General features: G+C 39.6%; 1 protein-coding gene across 1 annotated transcript in view; it reads right to left on the bottom strand.

Moving 5' to 3' along the window:
- Window positions 1-312: 312 nt before the first annotated feature.
- LOC139335032 (protein diaphanous homolog 3-like) overlaps window positions 313-15031 on the bottom strand; it is a 161588-nt gene continuing 146869 nt past the window's right edge. The window contains exons 29-30 of the mRNA XM_070968415.1: window positions 525-1764; window positions 313-449 (exon numbers count right to left, since the gene is read on the bottom strand). Coding sequence (XP_070824516.1) covers window positions 1418-1764 — 347 coding nt within the window. The 3' untranslated portion in view covers window positions 313-449; window positions 525-1417. The remainder of the gene's footprint in view (window positions 450-524; window positions 1765-15031) is intronic.

Here is a 15031-nt window from a genome sequence, read left to right as displayed (position 1 = left end):
TCCACCATACAAGTGTCGCTTTTTAGGCAGTTTACAGCTGTGTGCAGTGTTGCTAACAGGTATGCAGCCCTCTGTTATGTTGCATATTCATGGTAATAAATATATTTACATAGTACATTGTCTCCTCTACTTATCTGTGACACTCATTTTAGGATAGCGAAGATGTGATCTTTGTTTCTGCTCACTAAATATTAAAGTATGATGACTATAAGCAACACTGAGAACTAAAACGCACCAAAAAAAAATAAAAAATGACCTGCAAATTTGGTCTGGTTTGAAACTTTTGTGATGTGTGAAAAAGACAACAGAACACTTTTTTGCTTTATTTTATTGTAAATTGGTCTATATAAGTGAGAGTATAACAATGAATAAAGATACAACAAAAATGCTGACGATATGAGTGATTTCAGTAGGAATGTTGGAGGAAAATCAGCATAAATTATGGTTAACTTACAGATGTATGAACTTGTTCTCGTCACATATTGGATAATAATACTCTGAGAGACTGTTTCAGACCAGCAGACACATGGACAATACAGTCCAGTACAACCAAAACTGACTTGTCAAATGACATCTAATTACGGTTATAACCTGTGAAAGTATAATCATATGGTGTAGCTCATATATATTGATCCTTTGTGTATATATTTATAGTTTTATCGAACGCAGGTAACATTTTAACAGAAAATACAAGCATTACATCAAAGCTTTGAATATAAAAGACACTCTGTCACCCCACAAGGAATGAAAAAGATTTAACTACCAAAAGTCTTTTACTTGTACGTGACTAATAACATGCATAAGAAAATAATTGTCATTGAAAACTAAAATAAAGGTAATAATGGGATAAAGGTGCTAAACAAATGCTACAGTAGAGGAAATAATGTGATAGAGTTCATATTTAATATTGAATAATTCTGGATTACAAAGAAAGTGCTCAGCAATATTTCATCTATTACTTTCATTGAAATAACTATGTTGTATTCCAATGGGCAGAGATATATAAATGATAGATAAACTTTACAGGATCCGGCAAAGAGCCTGCTGAATGTATTTGGCTGTATTTTTGCTTTTGGACTATATTGTATTACACTAAGTGCTTCCAATAAATTGCAACTTTGGTTAATTAGTCTCTTTTTCATGAAATAACCTCTGAGGGCATTCTCTGGGCCAAAGCATGACCTGCTATGTGTGCTCTGCCTGCAGTTTCTTTTAGATGTCTGTACCATTAATTGTGAGAGCATACAAATGTATTCATTTTTCTACAAAACTTCAAAAATTGATTTGTTTCCTCATTTAATGTTCATCCTTGACAAATCTTTTGCAAAGCTCATTTAAGTCACATTCAGAGTGTGTTAAGATGTGCACAGTACGAGTACGCCATTTCTGAGATAATGTACTAATGTGAAAAGAAACCTCACAAAGCCCTGAGTTTGGCCAGGAGAGCCTCTACATCTGACTCTCCGTTGGTGCTACAGCTGCTAACCGCAGTTGGAGACTCTGCATCTACCTCCATCGTTCTCTCAGTTGGTTTCAGCATCTCTCTCTCCACCACCCTCTCTCTGTCCAGCCAGTAGCTGTTACCCCGGGGGTTCCTGTGCCGGTGTCCCGACTCCGCGCACACAGCGGCCTTGGTCCGGACTGCAGATGGATGGCCCTCAGATTCATTATGGGCCTCCTTGGCAGGGGGAGGGTTCACCACTGCTGAACCTGCATTTATATTCTGCCGTGAGCGAGAACTTTGTAAAGGTGCCTTGTTGTTTTCTGTGTGTGGAAAACAGAAACAAAGCAGTGAGCACAACTGGGGGAATGAGGGAAGACAAAGAGAAGAAGTGATGTGCAGCTGACTCATTAAACAAAGGGAAGCAAAGGGTTATTCAGATTACAGAATAAATTACAAAAGCAAGAAAGATAGGAGAAAGCTTAAAAAAAGAAAGCAAGTTAATAGTGGCATCAGTCATTCTGCCGCAAACACAAAATGACATCAAAATGTATATCCACATGCAAAGCAAGACAAAACTACATATTTACACATGAGCTCAATGTACTCAATGTTAGTCTGGATGAATACACACACAAACACACAGCATGGAAGCACATACCGTGTACACAAACACTGATGAGGACAAATTTTCTGCAGCAGACTGTGGCATGCAGCAAGCCCAATATGATGAAATGGATATGGCTGATCAACCGCAACAGAAACTCAATAACACTGTACATCGCCCTTTTCCAATCTTCCAGTCCCTTTCCCTTTTCTCTTACATGACACCCTCCCAGCCAGCTCCACCTCCCCTGATTCCACCATTATCATCCATTCTCCTTCCTCCACTCTTCATCTCAGCTCTCGGCTCCTGCAGTAGTCCTCTTCATCTTTCTTATTTCCACTGTTCTCCTCTTTTCAGCCTCCCACCCTCCCCTCCCGTTTCCGACTGAAAACACACACCCAGACAGACAGTGGAACAGAGCGACGGCCCAGATCAGACCTACGTTCTGAATTATAATCCCTGTGAGTAGATCTTAGACTTCATCATCAGTATGTGTGCGCTGGAAGGAGAGGGTAAATCCATATTCATGTGACCTTGAGCAAGAGGCTGAGAGGAGTGGCGCGAGGAAAGACACCACCGCATTTAAAGTTTCCTGAGCATTAAATGTCTGGCAAACAGGAGTCAAACACAGCAGAGCAGAACAGAGCGACCCGCTCTGTCAGCCAATCGGTAATGAGTTTGGAGCGTGGCCAGTCAGTCATGACAGTGTGTTTTATGGGCCGCGCTGACGAATGACAAGGAACGTCCCTGAACACAACCTCTGACAAATAAATAAGGATAAAAGGAGGAAAGAGAGCAGACAAGAAGGAACCGACTGCGAAATTAAGCAAAGAAAGCCAACGATCTCTCTCTCTCTCTCTCACACACACACACACACACGCACACACACACGCACGCACGCACGCACGCACGCACGCACGCACGCACACAGGCACATTCTCACAAAACTCGTTAGGCAAACAAGAGGCAGTGGGGGGATTTTAAAAGTGTGTTGCCTTGCTGCTGTGACTGAACATTTACCACAGCTGAAAATCCAAGTCTCCTCTCATTATCTCACCCTTTTTGCTCTCTCTTCCTGTTGCTGTAGTCTCAGTTGTAATAGATGACAATTATTCCCTGCTGTCAATCCTCTTGCGCCACACTCCACATCCTGTCCCGTCCCTCCCCTCCTCTGTCTAAAAACCTGTCATCTATCAGCCATGCCTGTTTCTTTCTGGTCAATCAGGGCAAACGCCCGACAAATGCGCATTTCCTTTATAAATAAGACAATCAGTGCTGATGGTGAAAAAATTAGCAACTGTGGTATCAGCAATTTGCATTTTAATATCTTGTTTACACTTGTGTTGAAATTTTTAATTTCTGTCATCCTGGAGAGAATTTATCATTTAACTATTGCCTGCTCTGATTATACATAAAAATGGTGAGAAATATAAAGTACTGTATCAATACTTATATTTACACTTCAAAAATAGATTAAAAAAACCCACTTCAATAACAACTCTTATCCAAAAGCGCATTTCTTGTCTTCCTAACAGGGCCCTGGCCTTTAGCAGTGCATATGATCAAAGTGCTGGCAAGTTCAGTTTCTTCTCACTCTGCCCGCCTGTGACACCTAGCTGCCCCTTCCTTTGAAGCCTCGCTAGCATCTCAACGTATGCCTTCATCTAAGCTGTAAAACAAGTCTGAGAGATGTAAAACACGTCTCATCTCACAGGCTGTTCTCCTTTCACCATGAACTGACACTGGTTTTAGAGAAGAATGGGTGGAGTTTGAAGACAAAACTGTTGCTTGTATTGAACACATGCTGTGATTGTAGGAGTGTGCATTTATCTCTCTGAGCCAATTTGATACAGATTTAGATACGTGATAAGCAATTGGATGTTGAAAACATAGAGCCACTTAAAGTCAATATATTTCATTTCTGCTTAAACTGGATTCAATTCAATTGCAAACACATCAAAGTGTTTTCATTTTCACTGGGAATAACTTCATTAAAAACATTTTTTTTTTTTTTTTACTTTTTATTCAAGTACAAAAAAACCTTTTAAAAACTATGGCAGCTGCCACCTCATTTAGCTTTGCACTCTTATAACATTGTTAGACTTATAATGGATTATCAAAAAAAATATATAATAAAAAAATCTAATTTGATGAGGCAGAAACAGATATCATCTCTTTCATTTTAAGGATTACTCTTCCCTGTCAAAGGTCGGTGACTACATTTCCCGCAATGCAACTCGACTACTGACAGTTTGGTCAGAGATTTGGGTGTGTTCTGCTGCTCTAGCGGGCAATGTAGCCTTGAGCTGTTAGCCTCAAGCAGAGATGAAGAGCAAGCTACAGAGGTCTGGTAAGCTCAACTCCAAACACCCAGATTTTTCTCATTTTCAAATTTGCAGTCTTCAGCCCCAACTGACACAGACTCAAGTGACATCACTTGAGGCAATTTATTATATTTGGCACTGCACCCTGTGGGGCCACAAAAGGCTTTAAACCTTCACATAGCAGTAGTACTACCCAAGATCTGTAAACAGAGGATGTATAAGACTGGTGGAGTTCCCTTTAACAAGAAGCAGTGATCAAAAAGGGCAAAAGTCTAGATAGTCCCCAAGAAGGACACATTTTTCACTTTAATGTTGGCAACTGGGTATTGTTTACTTCCATTTGAGGGTCACTGTCATCCATCTAAATCCAGCACTTCGAACAGCACTAAATGGGTGCATGTCCTTGTAAATAAAATAGCTAACTGCTTCAGTTATTGCCTTTGACCGAGAGAAGTTAAGGGCAAGTAGCGTTAGTTGGTGTTGCTAGCTTTGTTGTTAGTTGGCCTCAGGTTGACTGCTCCTGTTTCCGACAGCGCTTTATTATTCTTGTAGTATGCTGTGTGTTCTGAAGAGAGTTAAGCTGGTGATGCAGCTGTTAAAGATTTTATGGTGGGTATATTCCAAACAACATAAAATGATAGCACATCAAGTTATCAAGTCGAAGAGAAGAAAACACTCACATTTCACAAATGCTCTAACATCAGGTGATGTGAGCCAAATAAACAAACGAAATGTGAATATTTTGTCCTCCTTGAGTTGATAACTTGGGATATGCTACCTTTCATGTTTTTTGGAATATGCTCACTGGATTTTGGGTTTAGCACTCCACTGAGAATCCCATTATTGAGGCACAAACTCCTTTTCCAATAAAGATTTTAAGGTGTTTTTGCATGTTTTGTATGCAGTCTTTCTTTTGTCAAGATTTCAGATAGTGTAACACCATGGTGGATGCTTTTTACCATCACTGATAGATCCTAATCAATTTTTGATAAGTTTTTGAGTTTGGATCAATGAACGGTGTAATATACAGTACGTAGCAGTTAATCTTTACAACACGATGTGATGGCAATTCATTGGAAAACTGTCCCTGTCCAATATTAGAAAAGAACATGAAAGGCATTCCTTTATTCCATCTGCAAATAGCAGCAGAGAGGAGTTCACATTTCCTCATGTAAGATCATTTGCTCCATTTATATTTGCTGCTTGGACTGATAAAGATGAGCTTTCAGTCATCTCTCTACCCCCTCCCCAATGCCACTCGCTTGAAGTTTTTGAGAAGTTATTAGTCAGACAGGCTGAGGCAGGGAGCCTCAGTAAGTCTGGACAGCTGCAGTGGATGCCTGCCTTTTTCTTTTGCGGACTGTTAAACTACACTGTCGGCCACCATTGCAGTTGACAATGAACTCATCTACATGACCAGCTGTTAAGAGATTGGAGAATAGTCAACACATGAAAAAGCCTGGAGATTGGTATTTTCCAATGTCTGTAAAGCATGAGCACAATACGATTCTGTTAAACTACAAGTCTATCACAGTCCTCAGTCTGCCGCTGTCCTTTACTTTGCTGGAAGGCAGATTGGAAAAGAAAACAGTTGAAAAACAATGATAAAAGAGCTGGCAGACTGAGCTTGTTGTGTCTCTTCTTGCTCTCAAGCTTTGCTGAAAAATGTGTCTTTTAACTCTAAGTCCCACAGCCCACAGCATTTTAACCAGCTACTGACACTGGTTCTTTTGCAGCAGAAGACAAGTAAAATCTCAAACAAAACAGACTAAGCGTAACCTGACGTGCCAGATGGTTTGTTACAGAGGACCATCTGGGAAGACGTCCTTGGAAATGGCTTGGAAAAGGGCAGGCACTTTCAAAAATACTTGACATGTGATTGGATGAACCTTCTGTCCATCATTGGCTAACTTCAACCAATCAGATCAACCAACCACATGATGTAGCAGGAGAGCGCTACCAGAAGTGCGAGTCAAAAATCAAAACTTGTGCCAAAGACAGTCGCGCAAAGGGCGAAAGCATCTTTTTGAGTCAGAAAAGCTTTCAGTGATGTTCTTTGCTCTTCTTTCAGTGAGGAAATATTTTCCAGTCCTGATGTAACTGATGCTCCAGCAACATCTATGCTATCCTATTTGGAAGCTGCAACTGTTTTCATATGAACAGTCACTTCTTTTGCTGCCATCATATCTGAACCACGCCTGTAGCTGCATAGTTGGTTTGGCCAAACGCACATACCTTGAAGCCTGGCGAAATTGATCCTCGTGTGAAATGCTACTTTGCAAGGTAAAACTAATCACTGTTTTGAACAGTTTGAAAACATCATCAGGAATTTCAAGATGGAACTGTGGTGGTTTATGAAATGTCTGATAGAGTGGCATTTTGTCAGAATGTAAAAGGGCCTGTCCAATAGAAAAAAAGAGAGTTTCTTTTTTTTTTCCATCTGCAAATAGCTGCAGAGAGGAATTCACATTTTCCTCTTGTCAGATCATTTGGTCCATTTGCATTTGCCACTTCAAATACAGATGCAGATGAGCATTTCCTCTCATCTTTCACTCCCTCCCCTTCGCTCCACTCTTATGAAGTTTGCAGTATTTGATCACTTTAAGAGAGCAGTCATGCAGACTCACAAAAATGTAGACAGTGAAGTGACTTTTCCTCTCTGTGGAGTGACTGACACAACAAGTTGAAGTTAGCAAGATCAAACACATGCGCCATAAATCATGACACAGCTAGCTGGGTTGGCAGTTTTCTGCATGTTCTGTCTGATGGTGACTGTTTGCACTGTTTTTTGCATCTACAAGTGGAACCTGAGAGGTCATGTTACTGCACAAGGGTCAGGTCATATATATATGGAACACACAAAATTAAATGTTGTGCAAAACCCAACATTTTTCAACAAGGAATGTACTTAATGATAGCATTAGTTATTGATTAAACTGTTGTTGACTTGTTCAGTCAAATCCTTTTGTCCATAAAATGGCAGAAAAGAGTGAGAAATCTCTAACACAAATGAGTTCAGTCATCAGTTTACTGTTACATATGACAAAGAAAAGCAGCAAATCCTGATATTGGAAGTTGAAATGAAAAGATTCTTTCTTAAAAAAATTATTTAAATCAACAGATTACTAAAGTTGCCAGACATGGTGAATATTAAAAGTACACAGTAGAAGAGTGGACCAGGGATGCGTTTTCACTCTATGTCATCCAGCATGTAGCCAAATATAGGTATAAAATTACATTCACTATAAGCGCACTGTACAGGATGAACGAAAATACACAAACATATGAACATAAGCTAAGCATTTTTCTGATAAAGTACCCCTTCATCATAGTCTGTCCACCACCTTCCAATGAAGAGGGAACATCATACCGTTGTTCCATTAGATGAAAAGGCTTGATGACTATGCTTATCTACAATTGGCCAAGCTCTGACAGACGGGTGTGACAGATGTCCCGTTTATTTAACTCAGAATAGAGCAACTGATTGAAAAGGAAGAAAACAGGTGGAGTAGGAAAAACACTTGCAGAAGGAACAAGGGGTTGGAGGGTACAAAGGGTAGGAACACAAACAATGCTCTGATCTTCCTCTCCTCTAATGGACAATGCCACTGAGCTCACACAACATATGCAAAACAATCTGATGATTTTGTCTGTGAGTGAGAGAGTGCACTGTTGAAAACCATGATTTAATATATTAGCCTTAAGAAAAGATACATGTAAGAGTTGAAAATGTATGGTGTCAAATGTATGTGATACCCCAATGTCCCCCAGTGAGTCTTGTCAAAGGTAAAAGCCAGCAGACAGCTTGTTAGCTTGCCTGTGTGCATTAGGCTGACTGTAATTAAAGATCATTACCTGGCAACACACCAGTCATTGTAGGTTTGTTCCTCGCTTGTTTGTCATAGTTGACTGTGTGCGAGTGTGTGTGTGTGTGTGTGTGTTGTGTGCGAAGAGTTGTCTGTCTAGCTTCTCTGCCACGCAGAAAAACGGGATTAAAAATTAGGAGAGGCAACAAGCAATGAAAGGAGAGTGAAAGGGGGACAGCAATGGAAGAAATGGGATGATGAGGGAGAAGATGACAAGATGGGCAGAATAAACAGCCTCAAGACAGTGGCATGATTGGAGGCAATGACTGTGATTTAGACTGGACTAAAAGAGTGGAGTACAAAAAAGCGAGGGAGCAATACAGACACAGAAGAAAAAAAAACTGAAGAGGTATAGAGATGGACTGTTGAAAGAGCACTATAACAATCCCTGTGAATAATGTGAAAACCAGCACTGTTATAGGTAACATAAGCCTGTCCTGCTCTAATGCATATCAAGGTGTTTTCCTTTGTTGAGTTGTGATTTGACTCCCCCCTCTTCTGTCTCTCTTCTTCCATATTTAAAAACCCCAGATATTTTTGTTGAAATACACAAAAATGGATCAGTGTTAGCAGAAATGCAGTATAATTTGAAGAATTTTACAATCATGTACCCCAGTATGTATTCATGAGTAACATGATATTCTTCTTTTTTAACTCTATTCTCATCATTTTTTTTTCCACCACATCAATATCTGGCACCAAATGGCATTTATTTCTGGTTTTGATTAAGCTCACAACTGCTTGTGGGGTTGGGGGCTGAAACAATTAATTGATTAGTGGATAAATAAATAAACATGTAAAAATAATACATATATTTGTCAAGAACTAGTTGAATAATATATCAAGCAAAAAAAAGTCAGATATTCTCTGGTTCAAGCTAGTTGAGATTATGAGGATTTTCTGCTTTTTTTCTGTTTGATATCATGATAAATTGAGTATCTCTTGGTTCTGCGTACATTGACAGTGACAGTAAAGATCAGTCCCGTCACAGTCCACAATCACAGCTTTAGTACTTTTCATTTGTAAAGGCTCAAATGCCAGAAAATATTTTTTGGAATGGTGCAGAGAAGCTTATTTGTTTTGGAATGTTTGGGAGACAAGAGCAGTCTGTTATTAAAACAGTAAAATCTATGAATTAAAAATAAAAACCAATATGACTTATGATAAGAACAGCACTGGAAGTAATCTATGAACACAGTAGGAAGAAACTGGATAAGAAGTGGACTGGTTCAAGAGAGAGAATGGGAGCAGTTCCTTGATATTTATAGGTCACCCTTTATGAATCACCTGTAAACAAATCCAAGCAGTACTGGACATGGCAAAGGTCTTTGAACATGTACAAATGTGTATATGAGGGTCGCAAGCATAAAGACATGTCAACACATTTCACCTGCCATGCTGAAGCAGACATGATTAAGTCACATTAAAATCGAGTGTAAATGACAAAGTGAGCAGGAGGTGGGCAGGGGTGTCGAGGATGGTATGCTGTCTAAAACCAAAAAGGGTGACGTGAAGGATATGAACGGGCTGAGCTGGAGGTCCCTCAAGTCTTCTGGCCCTCAGTGTGAACCTCAGTCACTGTGAGCTGCAGCCAAGCATGACATTGCGTTAGCACGCCTTGGTGCGTCTAACAATGCCTCAAAAGTGAGCCTGGTTCCCCACCATGAGTACTGCTAGCCTACACACACTACTGGCTTACACCACACACTATGCTCTATTGAGAATACAATTAAAATAAACAATACAAAACTTCTTTTTTTATGAACCCCATAATCCACCCCTCCACACTGTCAAATGCCAGTGATGTGACGTTTTCCAAGCCATCAAAAACATCGTTATTGTGACAAATTCATTCGAGTAGCTTTTTCAGGAGGTGGCTGTTTGACAGACAGCCCATCTTTAATAAACTCTATGCATAATTGAAGGTTTGAGCACCACTTGTAAAGCAAACACAGACATATCCAATGTCACAGCAAGCAAGCACCGTATTTTCATTATAGTATAATGGCGACTATGTTTACCATATATTAGCCAGACATAATCAGACTACTGCACTGTGCTTCAGGGGGAAAACACATAAAAAGTGAAATTAATATTAGTTAACAGTTTAGAAATAACATCTTCCGGAAATAATGACTTCTCACTTTCAAATGCACTGTCACATGATACCATAAGTCTGAAGGAAAAAAGAAAAACATGATGTTTAGTGTTGTAAATTAGCCTTCTCAAGCAAGTGTTACATCCCTGCAAGTTGTTAAATGTATTCATATCTCTAAAAACCTGCTGCACTTAACATCATGGTCAGTAACAAATATGCAATCTGTAATAAATGGATGTAAACACACAAAAAAGAAGTATGATTCTTTACAATATAAACAAATCTCTCCACTTGTATTACAAAGAGGAAATGCACCTGGCAGATGGTTGCAGCAGCCCGGGCTCTTACTCCTGCTTTACTCTAATTATATCTACATGCAGGGTAATGGACTGAGAATGTTTCCTCATACAGGGACAGCATCACTTCCTGGGGTCTCTCCTCTCTTTCTCCCAGTCTCCCACACACACTCACAAAAGCAGACATCAGACACAGCAAGACACCCTGCCAGACACACATCACTATGTTGAAGAAAACGCACACACACGACCACATATACAGAGTCTAATAAGCTCTGGCTATTTCACTGATACAGGTGTACAGCCAGTGTACTCTGTTGCCTCATGAATTAAACATGTCTTGGTTTCAGGCTCTGCTACCTGTTGTTGTTTGTGTGGTTACTGCTGGTAAATAATCCCAACAGTCGTGGTCTAATGCATATGTATTTCCCCTTGGTGGCTTCACACTAACTAAGGGTTTCTATCAGCCGCTTTCTCCAGCAGTGTACACCTGTCACACTGTGAGAGTAAAATATTGATCCTTCACACGCCTCCAGACATGAAGCTGAAACGCGCTCGCAAATGCATCCACAGACAAACAGACAGAAGCACACATTTTGTGTTAGTCTCCAATCAGTTGGTAATATGGATTAATGAACTGGTTGACTGAGGAGAAGTTTGCATGGTAGATGTGGAGCATAGCCAATAGACTCCGCTGTGTTGTGCAAACACAGACTGCAGTGGATTATAGAGAGCATAGCTGATTACCTGCATAACCAGCCTGTATTCATTTGACATTTTCAGCCCTAATTTTTCTAATAAATGCCTTTGCAATTAAAAAGAGTTTGGGCTTGATTGCTAGAAGTAATTTCTGAACAAAATTCACGTTAAGGTTAAATATTAGTCAGTTTTAAAACTTCAGTGGAATTCATGTTATAACATTGCTGGTGTGTCCAGACAGGAGATAAAACTAAAACATTAAATTCAATTTATTTGCATATGTTATCATTTATTCAAGTACAGTTTAGTACTGAACCTCAACAGAACTTTGGTAATCAGTATAATGTGTCCTTAATAGCAAAAACTTTGAAAAGCTTGTATTAAATGTCTAATCTTGTGACCATATTCTTTCATTGGTTGCTGATTTGAATACAAAATTGGACCAATTTTAGGATGTGCTATTTTGGCAAATTTCTTGCACCGCTGCTTATATTTAGACAACACTTAATATTCAAGAATTTTGACTTTGTTAAATGAAAATAAAAGCATTTTGTAGAAAAGATTTCTCTATCAAAGATACGAAAAAACAGACCACTTTAGAATCAATACTGAAACTTGTATCAATCTCAGCTGTAGAACTGGTATTTTTTTAATGATACTGAAACCTATAATATACAAGTAATTGTTTAGCAGCATGTTTGCGTTGAGCTAATGATTATCTGTGTGACTTCACACCCATAATGTGACACAAGACACGATCACCCACTGTCATGACATCAAAAGGTGATTGAACAATATTTAATCACCTTTTTTTTGAAACTCCAATGAAAGTATTCCATTCCTTGTCTCTTTTGTAGTTCCTCTGAGGTAGGTTGCTTTTTTTTTTTTTTTTGCCATTGTTTCTACTGCCAGCTGAGCACTTGTGTTTAACACTCAGGCCGACTCTGACGGCTCTCAATATGCAGGGCCAGTCCTGCCAAACAGACTTATGAATTCCAAACAGCCCGGAGTCATGCTCCATATTTCATTGAAGTTGAATATTTAAAAAGATCAACCCACTCAAAACCCTATAAAACCTATCGTTCTGGGGCCTTGTGTCCTAAAAATAAAATCGCATCTGCCATATCGCATTACAGACAGCCACATCAGCCTCCATCACTTAACCATTTCCCTTTCTCTGTTCCCCTCTCTCTCTGACAAAACCCATCTGGTAACCAGCCTGTCTCCATCAACACCGGTTTGGCTCTCTCTTTCAAACAACTGCACACTTCTTCCTGCCTCCTTTATTTCATTTGCTTCCCTTTTCTCCCTCACTGTCTGGAACTTACAATTCTTTTTCCTTCATTGGTAGTGCAACTCTCACCCCTGAGCTGTCCTTCAAGCTCATCTCTTCTTAGGGAATTACACAGACAACCAGATATAGGAGATAGTTCCCCATTTCCTTCCAACAGCAAAATGGATCTGGTGTCTTATTACAAAACGTGAGCAAAAAAAACACAGAAGACGCAAAGACATGCAGCAAAATGAGCGGCGATACACCGCAATGCAGCCTGCTTCTGACAGCACAGCCTCTGTCAGATCAAAGTGATCCAGATCCAGAAAAAAAAAGGAAAAAAATCAACATCGGCTGATCAACATGTGAGAACTGGACAGAATAGAAAAAGTGTGAGTGTGATTGCAGTGAGAGTTTCACCATCACTGTGTCCATAACAGCCATGGATAGGCTTGGTCAGAGTATAAAGTAATAAAATTCAGCATTAAGCATTAATTTACCAAGATATCTATTACATTATACCAAGAATTTCAGCATATTCATAACATTTGCATTAAGTGGAGCTTTTGCTCAGCAAACAGTGATTGATTTAATTTGGTCAAACTAAACCAATTTTAAGGAGCAGAATGACATCAAGTGCATCATGTGGTTCAATAGCTTTGTTAAATGTCCTTCTTTCCAAAAGCTGATTTCCCTTTGGTGCATTACAAAAGTGGCCAGGCAGGTGGGATATGTCAGTCAGCACTTTGGAAACCTCTGTCAGATATGCTAATGGACAACATACAATAAGCATGTTAAAGCATAGCTGAGATTAATTATATGTCTAAATACAAAGCTATAAAACATATTCAGACCTGTCAACCCTCCTACTGCAGGTGGCTACTTTTTTAACACCAGCTGCACATTACTGCTTCAATGATGTCAATTATTCATCCCATTTAAAACGTACTGAATGTATGTGTTGCACGGTGATGGAATTCAATATCAATTGTATAAAAAAAAAAAATAGGGTTAGGTTAAGTTAACATGACACATTTATGTGGACTCAGACCTACTGATATTTTATCTGAAACTGAAATTTGCAATATGCTAATTTTGCACTTCCACTTGATTTCAGATCTCATATTTGCTGAATAAACATGACACACATGCAAAGGCCTGTGGGCAGGAGCATGTGTGTGTGTGTGTGTATACCCACCCACCAGTTGGCAGGAAAAAAATTAGATCAAATCAACCCATACCAGAATTAAAACGCAGAGACAGGCGAAGTATCAGGCGAAGATGGTGCAATAGAGGATGATGTTAGATAAATACCATCAAAATAAAATTGGTAACGATCAGGTAACTTTAAAGTGGAAGTGAACAAAGAGTAGTAGAGAACAAAGAGCATGTAAACTAGCATGTTTTGTTCTGGCATGTTGTGATACAGTCTATGCAAACTGAGCACTTCCTTCAGATTCTTTTAAGTAAAAGCTTTCACAGACTTGATCATGGCGTTTGCCGTTGAACACGTGAAGTAGTTAAGTGGAGACAATTTCGGATTTTCTGACCTCACTAATTAGAAAAGACATACCAAAAGCGGTAAGTCCACATCCAGACTTCAGAACAAACCATCAGAAACTTATGGGTCACATCACAGGAGCTCCGTGTTTTTCCTCAATCTACTGTAGCTTTAAATGCTTACTGGGCTTTACACAATAAGGAAGGTAGGTGTTGCTTCAGCATCATGTTGCTCTCGAGAAAATCCTGAATTACCAAAGATCTTTTTGTGTATATGTTGGTCTGTTTCCTCTTCATCAATTAGACTTTGTGAGTCATCAGTGAAAAGAAAGTGAAATTCACATGGCACCACCATGGTGCTTTGGAGTAACATTGCTGTGCTCTCCTACAACCATTGGAGCTCACTGACATATCAATGCAATTAGAATCATGGCTATGTCCCAGTGAAGGTCAGCTAGCACCATTCAGACGCAGAAAGAGAAACAGAAAGACGGTGAGGGAGCCAGGAAGGCAGTCAGAGAGGAAAAAAATTAAGTGACAGGGCAGCATGGCTGAGTTTAGCTCAGCTTCTGTCCAGGGGCCTCTTCCTCCAACTCTCATACAGGCCTGGCAATTAAAAATCCATGCATCAATGGTCTACGCAACTCTCTGAAGAACATATAATAATATATTTACACAAGCCAAATGCATGTAAATGGACACAGCCATTCAGTGCGGTATATACAGCCAAATGCATGCCTATTTCATCTTTCTTAAGCACTTAGATCTGATGGCTGGCCAGCCTCGTTCCATTCAATGAACCCTTAATCAATGCAGCACACAAATGATGTGGCGAAATAAGAGGTTGTACACATCATGGCTCAGGGGAACACATTAACCCAATCACCTCGAAAGGTATGGATCTGCCTCAAGAAACCTGTATCTCAT

Source organism: Chaetodon trifascialis, chromosome 1 (assembly GCF_039877785.1).
Source record: "Chaetodon trifascialis isolate fChaTrf1 chromosome 1, fChaTrf1.hap1, whole genome shotgun sequence".
Classification (NCBI taxonomy): Eukaryota; Metazoa; Chordata; class Actinopteri; order Chaetodontiformes; family Chaetodontidae; genus Chaetodon; species Chaetodon trifascialis.
Note: the sequence above shows the minus strand (reverse complement) of the source record. Positions and strands in the feature narration are given on the sequence as shown.